This window comes from Mustelus asterias, chromosome 2 (assembly GCF_964213995.1).
Source record: "Mustelus asterias chromosome 2, sMusAst1.hap1.1, whole genome shotgun sequence".
Classification (NCBI taxonomy): domain Eukaryota; kingdom Metazoa; phylum Chordata; class Chondrichthyes; order Carcharhiniformes; family Triakidae; genus Mustelus; species Mustelus asterias.
In genome coordinates this window covers 146,898,963-146,922,742 of record NC_135802.1, presented here as the reverse complement: position 1 = coordinate 146,922,742, position 23,780 = coordinate 146,898,963, and the positions used below count along the sequence as shown (strand labels likewise).

The 23,780-nt window shown below is 47.3% G+C and overlaps 1 protein-coding gene across 3 annotated transcripts in view; it reads right to left on the bottom strand.

Moving 5' to 3' along the window:
• zdhhc11 (zDHHC palmitoyltransferase 11) overlaps positions 1-23,780 on the bottom strand; it is a 108,134-nt gene that overhangs the window by 47,662 nt on the left and 36,692 nt on the right. For all 3 annotated transcript variants that reach the window (XM_078229121.1, XM_078229124.1, XM_078229115.1), the window contains one exon: positions 15,224-15,445. In XM_078229121.1, the coding sequence (XP_078085247.1) occupies positions 15,224-15,445 (222 nt within the window). The remainder of the gene's footprint in view (positions 1-15,223; positions 15,446-23,780) is intronic.

Below are 23,780 nucleotides of genomic sequence, written 5' to 3'. Positions count from 1 at the left end.
AGCACGAGCTTTCGGAGCGTTGCCCCTTCATCAGGTTAGTGACTCAGAGTGTCTCACCTGATGAAGGACAACACTCCGAAAGCTCATGCTACCAAATAAACCTGTTGGACTTTAACCTGGTGTTGTGAGACTACTTAATGTGCCTACCCCAGTCCAACGCCGGCAACTCCACATCATGCCTACATTACAACAGTGACTTCACTTCAATGGCTACGATAGGCTCCAACACAATCTTTTTTGGCAAGCTGGAACTTGTGGGGCTGTGCAGATGCCCAGCTATCTTAAAGGGACTGCACAGTGCAACATATGCACCTCACAAAGCAAAGAAAATTGAGAGGGAATGTTGCACTTGATCCCGGGACTTACTGACTAAGAAGTGAAAATGCTTCCTGGAGCCACGACTGACACTTCCAGACAATATGGCCAGAATTCTCTGGCTGTTCACACCGGCGGGATTCTCCAGTCCCGCCAACTGGAATTTCCCATTGACAGCGGAGGGACCAGAGAATCCCACCGCTGGCAAGCAACATGCCACCTCCCATTGGTGGGAAACACGCGACTGGGAGGTCAGAGAATCTCATCCCTCATCTTTCTCCCAGCCTCAGGAGAGGGACTCCTGCTGGATCAGTAATAATTCCCACCTTGTCACTTTTGGGTATTTGTCTTTTGATTGTTAGCTCTGTGCCCCTGGGGGGAAACATAGGAACAGGAACACCCCGTTCAGCCCATTGAGCCTGCTCCACTATTCAATTAGCTCATGGCTGTCCTGTACCTGAACTCCAATAAGTAAATATCCAATGATGTCTTCAACCAGCAAGAATCTATCCATCAATCTCAGTTTTGAAAACTCCTATTGGCCCCCAACATTTTGGAGAAAGAACGTTTCAGATTTCCAATAGTCTTTGCATGAAAGTTTAGGTCCTGCTGTTACTTCCAATAGCCCTAGCTCTTATTACAAAATGGTTGCTCTGCACAGTCCTCCCCCGCCCCTCCCCTTCCGCCATCTTTGTCCTGGATTTCCTCCGCCTGGGAAAACAGTTTCTCTACATCGACCCTTTCATTATCCCAGGCTCTTTCACTTTGAATTTATCTGACAGGCAGAGAGAATCATAGAAACCCCACAGTGCAGAAAGAGGCCATCTGGCCCATCGAGTCTGCACCGACCACAATCCCACCCAGGCCCTACCCCCTTATCCCTAAACATTTACCTGCTAATCCCTTTAGCCTATGCATCTCAGGACACTAAGGGGCAATTTTAGCATGGCCAATCCACCTAACCCGCACATCTTTAGACTGTGGGAGGAAACCGGAGCACCCGGAGGAAACCCACGCAGACACGATGAGAATGTGCAAACTCCACACAGACAGTGACCCAAGCTGGGAATCGAACCCAGGTCCCTGGAACTGTGAAGCAGCAGTGCTAACCACTGTGCTACCGTGCCGCCCCAAAGAGAGAAGGGTATGGGATAAAGTTTGAGAGGGCAAAGAGCATGGGACCAGGACTAATAGGATAATCCTTCAAGGAGTTTGCACAGACTCAAGGGCCAAATGCTCCCCTTCTATGTTGCAGAGTATGAAATAGATACAAATGGTCTGGTTTTTTTTTAAGTTAATAACTTACAAAGTGCAACCCATTGGGAGATCTTTCTCAGCCATCAAACATCGCCTCATACAAAGTTTTTTCTTTGGGTATGTCAGTGAAATTCAGGCAAGATGTGTAGGGGCATACAGATTAACTTTGATGGAAGAACGTCAATTTATTTAATCAATTTCACAGAATCACAGAATACTACAGTGCAGAAGAGGCCCTTCGGCCCATCGAGTTTGCGTGACAGGTCCTGACCTATCCACCTAATCCCACTTGCCAGCACTTGGCCCATAGCCTTGAATGTTATGGCTTGCCAAGTACTCATCCAGGTACTTTTTAAAGGATGTGAGGCATCCTGCCTCCACCACCCTCCCAGGCAGTGCATTCCAGACCATCACCACCCTCTGGGTAAAAACTTTTTTCCTCAAATCCCCCCTAAATCTCCCACCCCTTATTTCTAACTTGATAACCAGGGAAATTGAGGGACTGGTCAAAAAGAAAAGAGAGGCGTACGTTAGGTCCAGGCAGCTAAAAACGGAGGGAGCTCTGGAGGAATACAAAGAAAGTAGGAAAGAACTCAAACGAGGAATTAGAAGGGCAAAAAGGGGTCACAAAATGTCCTTGGCAGACAGGATTAAGGAGAATCCCAAGGCATTTTATTCATACATTAGGAACAAAAGGGTTGTCAGGGAAAAAAATCGGACCTCTCAGGGACAAAAGTGGGGAATTATGCTTAGAGCCCAAAGAAGTAGGGGAGATCCTAAATGAATACTTTGCGTCGGTAATCACAAAGGAGAGGGTTGTGTTGACTGGAAGTGTCTCAGAGGGGAGTGTTGAACCGTTAGAGAAAATCTCCATTACAAGGGAGGAAGTGTTAGGTTTTTTTAGAGAATATAAAGACTGACAAACCCCCAGGGCCTGATGGAATCTATCCCAGGTTGCTCAGGGAGACGAGAGATGAAATCACTGGGCCTCTGACACAAATCTTTGTCTCGTCACTGGGCACAGGTGAGGTCCCAGAGGATTGGAGGATAGCTAATGTGGTCCCGTTATTTAAGAAGGGTAGGAAGGATAACCCCGGTAATTATAGGCCGGTGAGCTTGACGTCCGTGGTAGGGAAGTTGTTGGAGAGGATTCTTAGAGATAGGATGTATGCGCATTTAGAAAGGAATAAACTCATTAACGATAGTCAGCATGGTTTTGTGAGAAGGAGGTCATGCCTCACTAACCTGGTGGCGTTTTTTGATGTGACTAGAATGGTTGATGAGGGAAGGGCCGTGGATGTCGTCTATATGGACTTTAGTAAAGCGTTTGACAAAGTACCTCATGGTAGGTTGGTGCAAAAGGTTGGATCTCATGGGATAAAGGGGGAGGTGGCTAGATGGGTGGAGAACTGGCTTGGTCACAGAAGACAGAGGGTGGTAGTGGAAGGGTCTTTTTCCAGCTGGAGGCCTGTGACTAGTGGTGTTCCGCAGGGCTCTGTATTGGGACCTCTGCTGTTTGTGATTTATATAAACGATCTGGAAGAAGGTGTAACTGGGGTGATCAGTAAGTTTGCAGACGACACGAAATTGGCTGGACTTGCAGATAGTGAGGAACATTGTCAGAGGCTACAGATGGATATAGATAGGCTGGAAATTTGGGCAAAGAAATGGCAGATGGAGTTCAATCCAGATAAATGCGAAGTGATGCATTTTGGTAGAGCTAATGTAGGGGGGAGCTATACGATAAAAGGCAGAACCATGAAGGGTGTAGATACGCAGAGGGACCTGGGTGTGCAAGTCCACAGATCCTTGAAGGTGACGTCACAGGTGGAGAAGGTGGTGAAGAAGGCATATGGCATGCTTGCCTTTATAGGACGGGGCATAGAGAATAAAAGTTGGGGTCTGATGTTGCAGATGTATAGAACGTTGGTTCGGCCGCATTTGGAATACTGCGTCCAGTTCTGGTCGCCACACTACCAGAAGGACGTGGAGACTTTAGAGAGAGTGCAGAGGAGGTTTACCAGGATGTTGCCTGGTATGGAAGGGCTTAGTTATGAGGAGAGATTGGGTAAGCTGGGGTTGTTCTCACTGGAAAGACGGAGGATGAGGAGAGACCTAATAGAGATGTATAAAATTATGAAAGGCATAGATAGGGTGAACGGTGGGAAGCTTTTTCCCAGGTCGGTGGTGACGTTCACAAGGGGTCATAGGTTCAAGGTGAGGGGGGGGCTGGGGGGAGGTTTAACACGGATATCAGAAGGACATATTTTACACAGAGGGTGGTGGGGGCCTGGAATGCGCTGCCAGGCAAGGTGGTGGAGGCGGGCACACTGGGAACGTTTAAGACTTATCTAGATAGCCACATGAACGGAGTGGGAATGGAGGGATACAAAAGAATGGTCTAGTTTGGACCAGGGAGCGGCGCGGGCTTGGAGGGCCGAAGGGCCTGTTCCTGTGCTGTATTGTTCTTTGTTTGTGTCCCCTCGTAACTGACCCTTCAACTAAGGGAAACAGCTGCTCCCTATCCACCCTGTCCATGCTCATCATAATCTTGAACACCTAAATGAGGTCGCCCCTCAGTCTTCTCTGCTCCAGAGAAAACAACCCAAGCCTATCCAACCTCTCTTTGTAACTTAAATGTTCCAGCCCAGACAACATCCTGGTGAATCTCCTCTGCACCCCTTCCAGTGCATTCACGTCCTTCCCATAATGTGGCGATCAGAACGGCACACAGTACTCCAGCTGTATTTTTCCACACAACCCTTTCCATCCTGAAAGGGTGCCTCTAGCCAGGCTCGAACAGCACGGCGGATTTTGAAGCAACTTGTGTAGGGCCAGGGAGGCTGATTAACGATTGTTATTTTAATCTTAAATTCTATTCTCCACAAATAATGTCTCCACAAATAATGTAGATCAGAGACGGATTGCGCTGGTGGGTCTGGACAATGCTTCAGTATCTAAGCCAAGACCCCACTCAGTTGAACTCCCTTGGGAAGCAGAGATTAATCTTTTCAGGTCGAATTCAGAGCTGAGGGTTCTGAGATGTAGGAATTCTCACGCTAACTGGTGAGCATCAATCCACCATCATCGCAGGCCTGAGGCCTACCATTGCTTACTGGCTCTATTGCCAGGGAGTCGCTATGCTCACTTTAACTTGCACGCTATTATTTTTGACATTTTACCCCTCTATTATAAGATACAAGACCTCTCCCAGCACGAGATGGATGGCACAGTGGTTAGCACTGCTGCCTCACAGTGCCAGGGACCCGGGTACGATTGGGTGACTGTGTGCGCGGAATCTGCATGTTCTCCTCGTGTCTCAGTACAGGTGGCTCTGTCAGACCTGTTCCTAAGCCTCATTTCTGGGTTTCCGAGCCACCTTCTCCATCCTCTTTTCCCTTTTTCTGTTTCTTCTCCTCAGCCTCCCAAGTTTCACATTCAAAGAGGTCAAATTTATCATCCAGGAAAACTGCTCCAGTGCTTTAATCACAGGTTTCCTAACTGCCACCCTTGCTGCTCCTCCAGTCACAGATTCTGCCACTGGAGAAGCAGCAGGAGGGGAAGAGTTAAGGGGGCAATTGTCATAGAATCCTTACAGTGCAGAAGGAGGCCATTCGGCCTATCGAATCTGCACCGACAACAATCCCACCTAGGCCTTAGCCCCATAGCCCCACATATTTACCCCGCTGATCCCTCTAACCTACGAATCCTGGGACACTCAGGGGCAATTTAACATGGCCAAAGCACCTAACCAGCACATCTTTGGTCTGTGGGAGGAAAGCGGAGCGCCTGGAGGAAACCCACGCAGACACGGGGAGAATGTGCAAACTCCATGCAGACAGTGACCCAAGCCGGGAATCGAACCCGCTTCCCTGGAGCTGTGAGGCAGCAGCGTTAACCACTGTGGCACCGTGCCACCCATATTCTCCCAAAGAATTTCTGTGATCACAATCCACCCACACATAGACATTTCTTTGGTGTTTGGGGTGATTTGCTCCATATAGGAGATGTGTGGGCCATTTGTAGAGGGCACCCTGAGCTCAAATAACGCTACAGACCTCTTCTCGCTGGCAAAGACCCCCACCCCACCCAAAACACCAGCATCAGCACCACGCCCTGGTCGATGGTACAAGTAGCCCCCCCCCCCCCAAAGTGAGGGGCATCCCACTATGGGGTTGCCAAATGCCCCATCCTCTTCAGCCCCCCACTTCAGGCCCTAGCCTTGACAGTACCAATCTGGCACTCGCCTGGTACCCTCTCAGTTCCAACCTGACAGTGTCACCCTGATTGGCACTGCCAGGGTGCCAGGGGGGCAGTGCCAGGTCATTGTCCAGCCCTGTTCCTGACCAGCCAGGAGTTACAATGGCTAGGAACCCAGTAGCGTGGTCATCGTTTCTATCCAGAGAATTCAATAGTGGCTGCGAGAAGGTCCTCGTTGAGGAACCCTTGCACTTCAATGTCTGAGTGACACCAGTTGCTTGTATTGTGGAAACCAGCCTCCAGTAAAGGCATGCTGTTCAGACATAAGAGTAAGAAATAAAGCCCCTTTAAAAAACATGAGCGCAGACTGAACACCTGCGCTTTCTTGGAAGCACTTCAGAATTAGTGGTCTGTGAAGCGCTGTATGAATAAACAATCATAATCTCTCATTTTAAGGAGGCAGCAGCAACCCCGGGGACTTGTAAAACTGAATGGGGCAAGAAATGGATCATAAACAAAGCACTTCAAAGCTTTTAAAGCAAACAGAAAGTAGACTAGCCAGTGCAACCTGACAGATCTTTGAAATTGACTTCCAGAGAAAAAGATTAAAGATTTTACAGCAAGCAGAGAGCAGATTAGCTACATGACCCCAATCCCAGGGAAGACCTCTGACCTGCACCCCTCCAGAGTAGCCCAAGCCCCCCGACCCCACCCCGCACCTTGGAAATGAATGCTTTTGCCCTTGGGCACCCTGGAGTTAAGTGCTGCGCAGTACTCACCTCCTTGCACCCCCTCCCCCTTAATCACTGACATCATCGGGGTCCCCCTCATCACCAACATCAAAGCCCCCCCCACCCCACATGCGCAAACCCCTGCTATGGGCGCAGCTATAGGCCCGTTAACAAGTGAAAAGACATAGATGGATGATACATAACTAGAAATGATCGCTGAAAACTAACTGCTTCTTATAATACCTTCAGTCTCTCCACTTTTGGTTGACTTTCTGTCATTGCTAATGACTGTCCCTGTTAGTGAGTCAAGCTAACTCACCAAGGGTCCTGCTAAAGGTTCAGATGAAGTTTTCTTCCATGGGTTTCTTGGAAACAAAGTATTAGCCCTCATAATACTCTTCCTGCCTCTTTTAAAGCATTATTTACATAGAATCACGAAACTGGAAAAGGCCATTTAGCCCATCGTGCCAGTGCAAGCTCTTTGAAAAAGCTATCTTGACCTTCCTCCCTCCCCATTACCCATAGTCCTACAAATCTCTCCTGCAAATATGAAACACCTTTTACATAACAAGTGGTTGGAAGGTGGGCGGGGGGGGGGCGCGTGGGGGGGGTACAGTGGTTAGAAGTGCTGCCTCACAGAGCCAGGGACCCAGGTTCAATTCCGCCACTGGGTGACTGTGTGGAGTTTGCTCATTCTCCCCGTGTCCGTGTGGGTTTCCTCCAGGTGCTCCGGTTTCCTCCCACTGTCAAAAGAACTGTAGGTTAGGTGAATTGGCCATAGTAAAATTACTTTATCATAGTCTTTGTGTCCCAAGATATATAGGTTAGGGGGATGACCGGGGTAAATGCATGGGTTTACGAGATAAGGGTGGGTAAGAGTCGGTGCCGACTCGATGGGCCGAATGACCTACTCCATCACTGTAGTGATTCTATGACTGGAATGCACTACCTGGCAAGGTGGTGGGAAAAGATTCACGGTGGCACAGTGGTTAGCACTGCTGCCTCACAGCGCCAGGGACTCAGGTTCAATTCCAGGCTTGGGTAAACATGCGGAGTTTGCATGTTCTCCCCGTGTCTTTGTGGGTTTCCTCCGGTTGCTCCGGTTTCCTCCCACCGCCAGAAAGACGTGTTGGTTAGGTGCATTGGCCATGCTAAATTCTCCCTCAGTGTACCCGAACAGGCGCCGGAGTGTGGTGACTGGGGGATTTTCACAGTAACTTCATTGCAGTGTAAGTCTACTTGTGACTAATAAATAAATAAAAACTTTAAACTTTGAACAATCGCAGCCTTCAAAAGGAATTGGATAAATACGTGCAGGAGAAAAAAAATTATAGGGATAAGGGGAAACTGTGGGCGAGTGGGATTAACTGGATTACTCTCCGAAAGTTGAATGGTCTCCTTCTGTGTTGCACTACCCTGTGACTCTATGATAAAGACAGAAATGGGCATTTACCTGGCGAGTATGGGTGTGGGGCAAAAAGTTTTCTCCTTTCTGTAATACAAGTCGATTGACTATCAGTGGATACTTTGAATAATCACTAATGATTGTCCCTGTGGTTATTTCACCTCACCATGGAAAATAAATCCAAATCAAACACGAATAAATCACCCATACACCTTTAAACGTGTGCCAAAATTATACAAATATTGTCAGAGTTCCAGCCTCAAAATTGCATCTCTGAGCGCTTGCCACATTAAAAATTAATGGCGCGGCTTTGTTTGTAATACAATGTCACAGTCAATGCTTTGCAATGAATAGTCCTGGTAATTTAAAGGATCGTCGCTACATAACTAACAGCACTGTACACCTTCAATCATATCATACAGTTGTCAAATAAGAATGGTGATCAGTGAGAGTGGCCATACTTTGCAGTAATGTAGATGGCAGGATCTTAATACCAGGTACAAAGTACAGAGAGATATGCCAGTATTTGAGACTTTCTAGCTAACTGAAGAAATCATCAGTGAATTAAGGGGTGTCGATATTGGTAAATATTGATGGTATCACTGCCAGCCAGGAAATGCATTCCAGTAACTAAACACATGGAGCAAGTTTTCACCTAGGATTTAACAAAACTGGTTTTCTTGGCATCATTGACAAGGGCAGCATTTATTGCGCATCCCTAGTTGCCCCATCAAGGTGGTGGTGGTCTTCTTGAACAGCTGCTGTAGAGGTTGGATATTGAAGTAGTCCATGTCTCCATGCAGCAAGACGTGGACAACATTCAGGCTTGTGGCAAATGACATTTGCTCCATACAAATGCCAGGCAATGACCATCCCCAGCAAGGGAGAAGCTAACCATCTCCCCTTGACATTCAACAACATTGCCATAGTTGAATCATCCACTGTCAACATCCTGGGGGGGGGTTACCATCGACCAGAAATTGAAGTGGAACAGCCATATCGATACTGTGGCTACAAGAGCAGGTCAGAGTTTGGGAATTCTGCAATGGTTAACACATTCCTGAATTCGCAAAGCCTGTTAATCATCTACAAGGTACTGGTCAGGAGTGTGATAGAATACTCTCCACTTGCCAGGATGTGTGCAGCTCTAACAACACTGAAGAAGCACGACATCATCTCTGGGGACGGCATGGTGGCACAGTAGTTAGCACTGCTGCCTCACAGCACGAGGGACCTGGGTTTGATCCCCGGCTTGAGTCACTGTCTGTACGTAGCTTGCATGTTCTCTCTGTGTCAATGTGGGTTTCCTCCGGGTGCTCTGGTTTCCTCCCAGAGTCCGAAAGACGTGCTGGTTAGGTGCATTAGCCATGCTAAATTCTCCCTCAGTGTACCCAAACAGACACTGGAGTGTGGCGACTAGGGGATTTTCACAGTAACTTCATTACAGTGTTAATGTAAGCCTACTTGTGCTACTAATAAATAAAAACTTTAAAAAAAACATCCAGGACAATGCAACATGCTTGTTTGACACCCCATCCCGCAGCTTAAACATTCATTGCCCCCACCAGTGGCGTACAGTAACAGCGGTGTGTACCATAACTAAACGACACTGCAACAAATCACCAGGCTCCTTAGAAACCCACAGCCTCTACCACCTAGAAGGACAAGGGCTGAAGACACTACCATCCACAAGTTCCCCTCCAACTCACACACCACCCTGACTTGGAATCATATTGCTGTTCCCTCACTGTCACTGGATCAAAATCTTGGAATTCCCTTGCTAACAGCACTGCAGATGCACCTACACCACATGGACTGCAGCGAAAAGGATGGCTCACCATCACTCTCTCACGGGCCAATAGGGATGGACTACAAATGCTGGCCTTGCTGGTGACGCTCACATGCCGTGAGAGAATTTTAAAAATGACAACTGAGTGGTTTGTTAGGGCAGGCCACAAGAAGTCCTATTTGTGTTAGCACACAGGGAATTGGATCATTTAAAAGGGTTGGTGCTGATTTGTGGATTCTTTATTGATTGGTTCCTGGGATCTCAGTATCACTGGCAAGGCCAGTGTTTATTGCGAGAACAATAGGTCAGATCGGAGAACTACCTGATCAGCGAGTGCAGCGATGGATCATCACTCAAGGCTTGATTATGATCCAGATGGTGAGATTAGGATCTCAATCTCCACAATGCTCTGAGATGTCACTGTGGCTGGCACCATTATTTCCACTCAGTACCAAGGTGTCCAAATATAACAGCTTGGGTTTTGTGACTCGGTAATTTCTGTAATAACTCAGCATGATGACTGTTGGGGCGGCATGGTGGCACAGTGGTTAGCATTGCTGCCTCACAACACTGGGGACCTGGGTTCGATTCCCGGCTTGGGTCACTGTCTGTGTGGAGTCTGCACATTCTCCCTCGTGTCTGCATGGGTTTCCTCCGGGTGCTCCGGTTTCCTCCCACAGTCCAAAGATGTGTAGCTTAGGTGGACTGGCCATGATAAACTGCCCCTTAGTGTCAGGGGATCTAGCTAAGTTAAATGCATGGGGTTATGGGGATAAGGCCTGTGAGAGATTGTGGTCGGTGCAGACTCGATGGGGCGAATGGCCTCTTTCTGCACTGTTTCCTCCCACAGTCCAAAAGACGGCTGGTTAGGTGCATTGGCCATGCTAAATTCTCCCTCAGTGTACCCGAACAGGTGCCGGAGTGTGGTGACTAGGGGATTTTCACAGTAACTTCATTGCAGTGTTAATGTAAGCCTACTTGTGACACTCATAAATTAACTTTAAAAATATGAAACCTTTCACTTATCAATTCTGAATCGTCCGTAAGGTTGAATTTTCCATCTGTGTGGGCCATATTTGGCACTAACTCTTTGGCTGATCAATCATACAATCAGCTCCACCCAGCTTGGGTTTACCAACTCCGCTTGAACAGATCTGAAGAGATTTCACTGTGACCTCAAGCCTCCACCCACCCCATCCCCACACTTAAATCGATGAACGCCCAATACTCGTGGTGCATTGCCTTCCCGTACCAACTGGCAAGCAAATAGATTCCTCATTACCCAATTGGATGATTCCTCGCGGTTAGTCAGATTGCATCCCATAAGACGCAAGAGCAGAAGTAGGCCATTTGGCCCATCTGGTCTGCTCTGCCATTCAATAATATCATGGCTAATCTATATGATAATCCTCAACTCCACTTTCTCACCTTATCCCCATAACCCTTGATTCCCTTACTGATTAGAAATCTGCCTATCACAGCCTTGAACATACTTAATGACCCAGAACTTACAACCCTCTATGGTAAAGAATTCCACAGATTCACTACCCTCAGAAAAGACATTTTTCCTCATTGCTTAAATAGGCTAAGGCTACTGGAGAGACTTTAAACTAGAAAGGTTGGGGGGAGGGAATCGAAATGAGGGGACTGAGAGCGAGGAGGTTAGCTCGCAAATAGATAAGGAATGTAGACAGGGTAAGAGGGAGGTTAGACGAGTGAGGGAGAAGGGAAGTGCTCAGGCTGAAGGTCTGAGATGTGTCTATTTTAATGCCAGGAGTGTAGTGAATAAAGTGGATGAGCTTGGAGCGTGGATTGCTGCTTCGAATTGTGATGTGGTGGCCATTACGGAGACTTGGATGTCTCAGGGACAGGACTGGGTGCTTCAGGTGCCAGGTTTTAGATGTTTCAGGAAGGACAGGGAGGGAGGCAAGAGAGGGGGGGGAGTGGCACTGTTGATCAGGGATAGTGTCACGGCTGTAGAGAAGGTGGACGCCGTGGAGGGACTGACTACGGAATCTCTGTGGGTGGAGGTTAGGAATAGGAAGGGGTCGGTAACTTTGCTGGGTGTTTTCTATAGGCCGCCCAATAGTAACAGAGATGTTGAGGAGCAGATGGGGAAACAGATCCTGGAGAGATGTAGGAATAACAGAGTTGTCGTGATGGGAGATTTTAATTTCCCAAACATAGATTGGAATATCCCTAGGGCTAGGGGTTTGGATGGAGAGGAGTTTGTTAGGTGTGTCCAGGAGAGTTTCCTGACACAGTATGTGGATAAGCCTACTAGAGGAGAGGCTGTTCTTGATCTGGTGCTGGCTAATGAACCTGGACAGGTGGAGGATCTCTCGGTGGGTGAACATCTTGGGGATAGCGATCATAATTCTATCTCCTTCACGATAGCATTGGAAAGAGATAGGGTCAGGCAGGCTAGGAAAGTGTTTCTCTGGAGTAAAGGGAAATACAGTGTCATCAGGGAGGAAATTAGACGGGTAAATTGGAAGGAGGCATTCTTGGGGAAAAGTACCGAAGGAAAGTGGAGGATTTTCAAGGAATGTTTGTCTGGAGCTCTGCATGACAACGTTCCGATGAGACAGGGGGGTGTTGGTAGGGTACGGGAACCGTGGTGCACGAAGGTTGTGATGAACCTGGTAAATAAGAAAAGAGAGGCGTACAGAAGGTTCAGAGAGCTAGGAGGTGTTAAGGATTTAGAGGAGTATACGCGATGTAGGAAGGAGCTTAAGAAGGAAATTAGGAGAGCGAGAAGGGGTCATGAGAAGACCTTGGCGGGTAAGATTAAGGAGAATCCCAAGGCTTTCTACAAATATGTCAAGAGTAAAAGGATGAGATGTGAAGGCATAGGACCCTTAAAAGGTGAAGGGGGAAAAGTTTGTGCGGAACCGTTAGAAATGGCGGAGGTGCTTAATGAATACTTTACCTCGGTATTCACGGTGGAAAGGGATCTGGGTGGTTGTACTGCTGGATTGCGGAGGACAGAAAGGATCGAGCATGTGGACATAAAGAAAGAGGATGTGTTGGAACTATTGAATGGCATCAAGGTTGGTAAGTCGCCGGGACCGGATGGGATGTACCCCAGGTTACTGTGGGAGGCGAGGGAGGAGATTGCGGAGCCTTTGGCGATGATCTTTGCATCGTCGATGGAGACGGGAGAGGTTCCGGAGGATTGGAGGATTGCGGATGTGGTCCCTATATTCAAGAAAGGGAACAGGGACAGCCCGGGAAATTACCGACCGGTGAGTCTAACCTCAGTGGTTGGTAAGTTGATGGAGAGGATCCTGAGAGACAGGATTTATGATCATCTAGAGAAGTTTAGTATGATCAAAAGTAGTCAGCACGGCTTTGTCAGGGGCAGGTCGTGCCTTACGAGCCTGGTTGAGTTCTTTGAAAATGTGACCAAGCACATTGACGAAGGAAGAGCGGTGGATGTGGTCTATATGGACTTCAGCAAAGCGTTCGATAAGGTCCCCCATGCAAGACTTCTTGAGAAAGTGAGAGGGCATGGGATCCAAGGGGCTGTTGCCTTGTGGATCCAGAACTGGCTTGCCTGCAGAAGGCAGAGAGTGGCTGTGGAGGGGTCTTTCTCTGCATGGAGGTCAGTGACCAGTGGAGTGCCCCAGGGATCTGTTCTGGGACCCTTGCTGTTTGTCATTTTCATAAATGACCTGGATGAGGAAGTGGAGGGATGGGTTGGTAAGTTTGCTGACGACACCAAGGTAGGTGGTGTTGTGGATAGTTTGGAGGGATGTCAGAAGTTGCAGCGAGACATAGATAGAATGCAGGACTGGGCGGAGAAGTGGCAGATGGACTTCAACCCGGATAAGTGTGTGGTGATCCATTTTGGCAGATCCAATGGGATGGAGCAGCAGTATAAAATGAAGGGTACCATTCTTAGCAGTGTAGAGGATCAGAGGGACCTTGGGGTCCGGGTCCATAGGACTCTTAAATCGGCCTCGCAGGTGGAGGATGCGGTCAAGAAGGCGTATGGCGTACTAGCCTTCATTAATCGAGGGATTGAGTTTAGGAGTCGGGAGATAATGCTGCAGCTTTATAGGACCCTGGTTAGACCCCACTTGGAGTACTGCGCGCAGTTCTGGTCACCTCATTACAGGAAAGATGTTGAAGCCATTGAAAGGGTGCAGAGGAGATTTACAAGGATGTTGCCTGGATTGGGGGGCATGCCTTATGAGGATAGGTTGAGGGAGCTTGGTCTCTTCTCCCTGGAGAGACGAAGGATGAGAGGTGACCTGATAGAGGTTTACAAGATGTTGAGGGGTCTGGATAGGGTGGACTCTCAGAGGCTATTTCCAAGGGCTGAAATGGTTGCTACGAGAGGACACAGGTTTAAGGTGCTGGGGGGTAGGTACAGGGGGGATGTCAGGGGTAAGTTTTTCACTCAGAGGGTGGTGGGTGAGTGGAATCGGCTGACGTCGGTGGTGGTGGAGGCAAACTCGTTGGGGTCTTTTAAGAGACTTCTGGATGAGTACATGGGATTTAATGGGATTGAGGGCTATAGATAGGCCTAGAGGTGGGGATGTGATCGGCGCAACTTGTGGGCCGAAGGGCCTGTTTGTGCTGTGACTTTCTATGTTCTATGTTCTATGTTCTTACTCTGAGATTATGCCCTCGGGTCCTAGACTTTCCCACAAGGAGAAACAATTTCTCAGCATCTACCCTGTGGACAGCAGGGTGGCACAGTGGTTAGTGCTGCTGCCTCACAGCGCCAGGGACCTGAGTTCAATTCCGCACTTGGGTCACCATCTGTGGGGAGTTTGCACGTTCTCCCCATGTCTGCATGGCACGTTCTCCCCATGTCTGCGTGGGTTTCCTCCGGGTGCTCCGGTTTCCTCCCACACTTCAAAGATGTGCAGGTTAGGTGGATTGGCGGTGCTAAATTGCCACTTGTCAGGCAGATTGGCAGGGTAAATATATGGAGTTATAGGGATAGGGCCTGGATGGGATTGTTGTCGGTGCGGGCTTGATGGGCCAAATGGCCTCTTTCTGCACTGTAGGGATTCTATGATTTTAATGACCCTGTCAAGCCCCTTGAGAATCCTATATATCTCAATAGGGTTGCCTCTCATTCGTCTAAACTCCAAAGAGTACATTCCCCACACTCCTCCCCCAATCAACTTAATCTAAAAATTGTATCCTGGGCGGTGGCACAGTGGTTAGCACTGCTGTCTCACAGCAGCAGGGACCCGGGTTCAATTCCCAGCTTGGGTCACTGGCTGTGCAGAATCTGCACGTTCTCCCCTTGTCTGCATGGGTTTCCTCTTGGTCCTCCAGTTTCCTCCCACTGTCCGAAAGACGTGCTGGTTAGGTGGATTGACCACGCTAAATTCTCCCTCAGTGTACCTAGTGGCAACTAGGAGATTTTCACAGTAACTTCATTGCAGTGCTAATGTAAGCCTACTTGTGACTAATAAATAAACTTTCATATACAGCATGCAACACATAGCAACTACTTGCGATTTAACATGAGTTGATCAAGTCATCTTTGGTAAAGGATACAGCATAACCAGCATATTTCCAAGAATATGGCAACATTGGTATGTAAATCCCAAAGGCGACAACTGCCAGGTAGAAAAACAGAACAAAGGCAACCAACTGGAAGGAGTGCAGAGGTAAGGCCCAGCCATTGACTCTTGAACGTGTTGGAGGACTAACTAGATCATTTCTGCTATTCTCCCGTTCAGGCCCAGTTTTCCGTAGTCTTCGGTCATAACAATTCATCTGCAAGACAAAGAGAGAAAATTAATACTTTCCCCTGTCCCATTTTCTTCCAAAGTGTAAAAACATTTGCTTCTAAAAAATCCAGTTTCTGGAAAACTTTTACCATTCTTGGCCAGGATGTGGGTATCAAGGTTGGCATTTAATACCCCTCCCTGGTTTCCCCAAAGCCGGTGGTGGTGGTGGGCCTTCTTATTGACCTGCTGCAGTCTATGGATCAGTACCTGGGACTTCGATGTTGTGGCTATTTCAGAGACATGGATAGAGCAGGGGCAGGAATGGATGCTGCAGGTCCCGGGGTTCAAATGTTTTAGTCGAAGTAGGGAAGGAGGTAGAAGAGGGGGAGGGGTAGCATTATTGGTCAGAGATTGTATCACAGTGTCAGAGAGGAGGTTTGATGAGGACTTATCTGTTGAGGTAGTATGGGCGGAGATTAGAAATAGGAGAGGAGAGGTCACCCTGTTGGGAGTCTTTTATAGACCTCCTAAAAGTTCTAGAGAGGTTGAGGAAAGGATTGCGGAGTCAATCCTGCTTAGGAGTGAAAGTAATAGGGCAATTGTTATGGGGGATTTTAACTTGACTAATATTGACTGGAATTGTTATAGCTCTAGCTCGTTAGAGGGGTCAGTTTTTGTTCAAAGCGTGCAGGAAGGTTTTTTGACTCAGTATGTAGACAGGCCAACTAGAGGTGAGGCTATATTGGATCTGGTGCTGGGAAATGAGCCAGACCAGGTGCTAGACTTGGAAGTTGGTGTGCATTTTGGTGATAGTGACCACAATTCGGTTACGTTCACCTTAGTGATGGAAAGGGATAGGCATGAACCTCGGGCCAGTGGTTTTAGCTGGGGGAAGGGTAATTATGAGGCTATTAGGAGAGAATTAGGAAACATAGGTTGGACTAGGAGATTACAGGGACTGGGAACGTCCGACATGTGGAGTTTTTTCAAGGAGCAGCTACTGCGAGTCTGTGATAGGTATGTCCCTGTCAGGCAAGGAGGAATTGGTAGGGCTAGGGAACCGTGGTGCACCAAAAAAGTTTCTTTGTTGGTTAAAAAGAAAAAGGAGGCTTATGTTCGGATGAGACGTGAGCACTCGGGTAGTGCACTAGAAAGCTTTAGATTGGCTAAGAGGGAGTTGAAGAGCGAGCTTAGAAGGGCTAAAAGGGGACATGAGAAGACTTTGGCGGATAGGGTTAAAGAGAATCCTAAGGCGTTCTATAGGTATGTCAAGAACAGAAGGTTGGTTAGGGCAAGTTTAGGGCCAGTTATAGATGGCAGAGGGAAGTTATGTGTGGAACCGGAGGAGATTGGTGAAGCATTGAACCAATATTTCTCTTCGGTGTTCACGCAAGGGGACATGAATATAGCTGAGGAGGACACTGGGTTGCAAGGGAGTAGAATAGACAGTATTACAGTTGATAAGGAGGATGTGCAGGATATTCTGGAGGGTCTGAAAATAGATAAATCCCCTGGTCCGGATGGGATTTATCCAAGGATTCTCTGGGAGGCAAGAGAAGTGATTGCAGAGCCTCTGGCTCTGATCTTCAGGTCGTCGTTGGCCTCTGGTATAGTACCAGAAGATTGGAGGTTAGCGAATGTTGTCCCATTGTTTAAGAAGGGGAACAGAGACTTCCCCGGGAATTATAGACCGGTGAGTCTCACTTCTGTTGTCGGCAAGATGTTGGAAAAAATTATAAGGGATAGGATTTATAGTTATTTGGAGAGTAATGAATTGATAGGTGATAGTCAGCATGGTTTTGTGGCAGGTAGGTCGTGCCTTACTAACCTTATTGAGTTTTTTGAGAAAGTGACCAAGGAGGTGGATGGGGGCAAGGCAGTGGACGTGGTATATATGGATTTTAGTAAGGCGTTTGATAAGGTTCACCATGGTAGGCTTCTGCAGAAAATGCAGATGTATGGGATTGGGGGTGATCTAGGAAATTGGATCAGGAATTGGCTAGCGGATAGGAAACAGAGGGTGGTGGTTGATAGTAAATATTCATCATGGAGTGCGGTTACAAGTGGTGTACCTCAGGGATCTGTTTTGGGGCCACTGCTGTTTGTAATATTTATTAATGATCTGGATGAGGGTATAGTTGGGTGGATTAGCAAATTTGCTGATGACACCAAAGTCGGTGGTGTGGTAGACAGTGAGGAAGGGTGTCGTAGTTTGCAGGAAGACTTAGACAGGTTGCAAAGTTGGGCCGAGAGGTGGCGGATGGAGTTTAATGCGGAGAAGTGTGAGGTAATTCACTTTGGTAGGAATAACAGATGTGTTGAGTATAGGGCTAACGGGAGGACTTTGAATAGTGTGGAGGAGCAGAGGGATCTAGGTGTATGTGTGCATAGATCCCTGAAAGTTGGGAATCAAGTAGATAAGGTTGTTAAGAAGGCATATGGTGTCTTGGCGTTTATTGGTAGGGGGATTGAATTTAGGAGTCGTAGTGTTATGTTGCAACTGTACACAACTCTGGTGCGGCCGCACTTGGAGTACTGTGTGCAGTTCTGGTCCCCACATTACAGGAAGGATGTGGAGGCTTTGGAGAGGGTGCAGAGGAGGTTTACCAGGATGTTGCCTGGTATGGAGGGGAGATCCTATGAGGAGAGGCTGAGGGATTTGGGATTGTTTTCGCTGGAAAGGCGGCGGCTAAGAGGGGATCTTATTGAAACATATAAGATGATTAGAGGTTTAGATAGGGTGGATAGTGATAGCCTTTTTCCTCTGATGGAGAAATCCAGCACGAGGGGGCATGGCTTTAAATTGAGGGGGGGTAGTTATAGAACCGATGTCAGGGGTAGGTTCTTTACCCAGAGGGTGGTGAGGGATTGGAATGCCCTGCCAGCATCAGTAGTAAATGCGCCTAGTTTGGGGGCGTTTAAGAGATCCGTAGATAGGTTCATGGACGAAAAGAAATTGGTTTAGGTTGGAGGGTCACAGTTTTTTTTTTAACTGGTCGGTGCAACATCGTGGGCCGAAGGGCCTGTTCTGCGCTGTAATGTTCTATGTTCTATGTTCTATGTGGCTTTGTGGTGGTATTGTCCACCTGAGTAGGCCACTTTATAGAGGGAAGCACATTTTTGTGGGGTCACTTCCAGGGCAGACCAGTCCCTAATTGAACCAGTTGTGTTTTATGACAAACATCTCATGGTTAATTTTGCCAGTAGTTTTAAAAAATATATATATGTATTTCCTTATATTTTCAAACAGAATCCAAACCCTCAAGCTGCCTTTGAGAGATTTGAACTAACATTCTCTGGAATATTGGTCAAGTTACACGCAAACAATCAAATGAATTAGGAGTAGGCCACTCGGCCCTTCGAGCCTGCTTAACCCCACATTCCTGCCTAACCCCGATAACCTTTCACCCACTTGCTAATCAAGAATCTGTCTTAAAAATAATCGAAGAACTTGCTTGCACGCTCTTTGAGGAAGAGAGTTCCAAAGATTCTCTGACTCTCTGAGAGAAAATATTTCTCTTCATCTCTGTCTCAAATGAGCAACCCCTTATTTTTAAATAGTGCTTCCATATGGGAGGTCCGTGGGGGTGGATGGGGGTTTTCCCCATGTATTTGGGAGGTTATCCCATGACCGTGGGCCGGTGGGGGGGAACCTTGTTTTATTTTTCAGATCAGGGCACCCTTTTTCTCTAGAAGGCCGAGGTTGCTAGCACAGCAGAATTGAGAGAGGCACGTGCACGGTAGCAATGAGATCGGCCCTCTTGAAGACAAAGACAAGGATGCTCGTCACTGAAGCTAGCAAGCAGATGGAAAGATGGATAGAACACTCTCTCAAACTCTATGCAGTGGAGAACATTGTCATTGAAGAAGCTCTTAGTGCCATTCCAGACTCTCCTGTCTGGAGGAGTTGGTCTGTGAGGCCACCATAGCTGAGCTCGACAAGGTCACTGGCGATCTTGCCAATGGCAAAGCCCCAGGAAACAATGGCATTCGACCCGATATCATCAAAAGTGGAAATCCAGCACTGCTGCAGCATCTCCATGAACTTTTGTGTTGTTGTTGCAAGGAAGGATTTGTGCCTCAAGTCATGTGTGATGTAAAAACAGGGGATTGCAGTGACTGTAACAATTATCGAGGCATCTCCTTCTTAAGTATTGTGAGGATGGTCTTTGCTCATGTTGCTCCGACCAGATTGCAGAATCTGGCATTAAGCATCTACCGAGTCTCTGTGTAGCTTCAGAAATTGATAACTGCTTTTCTCACTTTGGCAGGGGAAGAGCTCTGAACTGCGCAGATCACCCTACATTATCTTCCTAGCTTTCACCGAAGCCTTCAGCCTTGTGAGCCGAGACAGACTCTTCAAACTGCTGCAAGAACCGAGCATCAGGAAGACCAAAGTTATGGGCCAGGATGTAAAGGTTCCATAGAAAGCATCATTTCCGGGTGTATCACAGCTTGGCATGACTCCTGCTCTGACCAAAACCACAAGAAACTACAAAAGGGTCGTGAACGAAGCCCAATCCATCATACAAACAAGCCTCCCATCCATTGATGCTGTAGACACTTCCCGCTGCCTTGGAAAAGCAGCCAGTGTAATCAAGGACCCCATGCACCCTGGGCAACCCTCTTCCACCTTCTTCCATCGGAAAAAGATAAAAAGTTTGAGATCACGCACCAACCGACTCAAAAACAGCTTCTTCCCTGCTGCCATCAGACTTTTGAATGGACCTACCTTATGTTAAATTGATCTTTCTCTACACCCTAGCTATGACTGTAATACTACATTCTACACTCTCTCCTTTCCTTCCCTATTTAGGGTAGGCTTTATCTGCATAGCGTGCAAGAAACAATACTTTTCACTGTATACAAATACATGTGACAATAATAAATGAAATTTAGAATGCTACAAATTGCCAAAAAGGCAGAAAATTACTCAGATTGAAACTGATTCCCATCAGATTCCTGATCGGTAAGGGAATTAAGGGTTATGGGGATCAGGCGGGTAAGTGGTACTGATCCACGTCAGATCAGCCATGATCTTATTGAATGGCGGGGCAGGCTCGAGGGGCTAGATGGCCTACTCCTGCTCCTATTTCTTATGTTCTTATGTTCTTAAGTCGGGCGGCACGATGGCAGAGTGGTTAGCACTGCTGCCTCACAGCGCCAGGGACCCCTTTCGATTCCCAACTTGGGTCACTGCCTGTACGGAATTTGCACATTTTCCCCGTGTCTGCGTGGGTTTCCTCCGGGTGCTCTGGTTTCCTCCCACAGTCCAAAGATGTGCGGGTTAGGTTGATTGGGAATGCAAAATTGACCCTGGTGTAGGGGATTAGCAGGGTAAATATGTGGGGTTACGGGAATAAGGGTTAAGGGGCTGAGTGGGATTGAGGTTGGTGCAGACTCAATGGCCGCCTTCTTCACTGTAGGGATTCTTTGATTCTATGAAGACAAAAAAAGCCTAATTTCCAATAAACAAAAAGAAAAATCAATTCAACCTCTGCTTGATCAGTGAATAGAATTTAATTTGAATTTCAGAAGAATTACTTCACCATGTCCCTTCTACAGAGCCATTCTAATTAATCATGGTTAGAATTTGCAACATGCAAATCAGACTATCTCCAACATAATCCCAGGCACCTGGCTACAATTTGCATTAAAACCAAACACCAGCCTTCACCACCGAACTTCCTTTCACACTGAGCGTTGCTGGCACTGTTTTTGATCAGGTTAAAGTCCAACAGGATTATTTGGCAGCACTAGCTTTCGGAGCCTCAAGCTCCTTCATCAGGTGATGAAGGAGCTTGCGGCTCCAAAAGCTAGTGCTGTCAAATAAACCTGTTGGACTTTAACCTGGTGTTGTGAGACTTCTTACTGTGTTTACCCCAGTCCAACGCCAGCATTTCCACATCACTGTTTTTGATGCACAGGACATTTTTTTCTAGTCCTGACTCTTGACTTGTTGATGACTGCTTTGATTTACTCCCCATTCCGTAGAGAAGTTGTGAAAGTTGATGTTAACTAGCTTGGATTGTGACAGCTACTAACTCTGTCAGAAGTCACAACGTGCTGCTGCTTTGATTTTTTAAAAAATGTTTGTGCAGTCAAAAACACAAAGGTAAACAAGAGGCAGAGGAGTTAAGTTACTGGCCTGAGGGGTTGTAGAGGAAACCATGATGTGGAGATGCCGGCATTGGACTGGGGTGGGCACAGTAAGAAGTCTCACAACACCAGGTTAAAGTCCGACAGGTTTATTTGCACTGCTCCTTCATCAGGTGAAGATCAGGAGAGGATCTCCAAGAAGATCACACTTACCTGATGAAGGAGCAGCGCTCCGAAAGCTCGTGATAACAAATAAACCTGTTGGACTTTAATCTGGTGTTGTGAGACTTCTTATTGTAAAGGAAAGTCATCAGAGAATGTAATTTTCAAAACACTGATTGGGGCTAGAGTAGCAGAACCTCGGGCCACAGCTGGACTAAGAATTCTTGGGGCCTTGGACACGGACACTCAAGACGCCTTTGCAGAAACCCTTCCCCCAATCCATCAAAGCACAACATGTAGGCCGGAATTCTCCAGCTGGCGGGATTCCCTGGTTCCGCCGGTAGCACACCCGCCCGTGGCTTTCCCGCCGGCATGGGGTGAAGTCAATGGAGGGAAACATGTGGCTGGGAGGCCAGAGAATCTCACCCGTGGTAACCTGCGTGCAGAAACAAGTCAATTAAATGTTTCAATGCTGCATTCATTAATAATAAAGCAGGACATCTTATGATTTACTGTGCTTAATTGAAACCAAACTAGAAAGAGATGTTAGGACAGCCGGTCAAAATCTCAGTCAAAGTGAAAGGTTTGAAAATGTGCGCGTTTATCATTACCACATGGTGCTTTACAAATAAGGAAGTGATAAGTTTTCTTAATTTAGTGCAACTGTTGTAATGTAGAAAATGGGGCTGCATTTTATATGCCTCCAACCAGGAATATGGGGGGGGGGGCACGTAAAATAGGACAGGCGCCCACCCCATCAGCTGCCACCCACCTTCCGAACTCACCTGAGCAACATGTGGACGGGTGTCAAAATCGGCAACCGTTCCAAAATGAAACACACCATTCTTTGATCTCAGCCAAGAAGCAAGGCTGTGTCTCTACTGGGTTGTTGGTTTCATAGAATCCCTACAGTGCAGAAGGAGGCCATTCGACCCATTGAGTCTACACTGATTCTCCGAAAGAGCATCCTACGCAGGCCCACACCACAGCCCTATCCCCCGTAATCCCATGCATTTACTATACCTAGTCCAACTAATGTGTACACCTTTGGACACTAAGGGGCAATTTAGCATGGGCAATCCATCTAACCTGCACATCTTTGGACTGTGGGAGGAAACTGGAGCACCGGGAAGAAATCCACGCAGCCACAGAGAGAACGTGCAAAATCCACACAGAGAGTCACCCGGAATCGAACCCGGATCCCTGGCCCTGTGAGGCAGCAGCGCTAACCATTGTGCCACCCTTGAGTATTAGCTCTTGGCTATCTGTGCGGTCCTGGGCTTTGACTTGTGCAGTTCACCAAAGTGTCCCTGTTGGTTGCAGTGGATACTGATCTTTCCTGTGAGGGCACGTCGCACCACAGCACTGGCAAGGTCACTCCGCTGGACAGTTCAGGGGTAGCTTTCCCTGACTTGAATGACCCCCTGTGTTTCTGTAACTCAAAATTGCGTGTGGAGGCTTAGTTTCTGGCCAAGTAGTGTTCTCTCCAGCTTTTGCTCTGACACAACAAGGACACTGTAAGAAGTCTCACAACACCAGGTTAAAGTCCAACAGGTTTATTTGGTAGCAAATACCATAAGCTTTCGGAGCACTGCTCCGAAAGCTTATGGTATTTGCTACCAAATAAACCTGTTGGACTTTAACCTGGTGTTGTGAGACTTCTTACTGTGTTTACCCCAGTCCAACGCCGGCATCTCCACATCATGACAACAAGGACAAACAGAACAAAAAATGTCCTGGCTTACTCCAGCCTTCATTCTGTAAATAAAAACGAATTTCATACTTCATAAATAATAATATTCATAAATAATAAGTATAACCAGGAGCTGATTGGTGGATTATTAATCAGATGTGAAGTAACTGCAGGAGAATTGTTCCACTTTGGTGAAATGTTCTCTCTGGGTCCTACCTCCATGACTATTTAGTTGCTGCTGGATCAAGCCATGATTCAAACCCTATTCGGAAGTAAAACTCTGGTCACCCCATTGGTTTACCACTTCACCCAAGTTACACCACAGAACCTATAAATGCCATATTAACTCTATAATTAAACAGAGAACACACACGAGAAACAGACGATGCGAGATATTCATTAAGATGTATAGTTACTGTAAAATCCT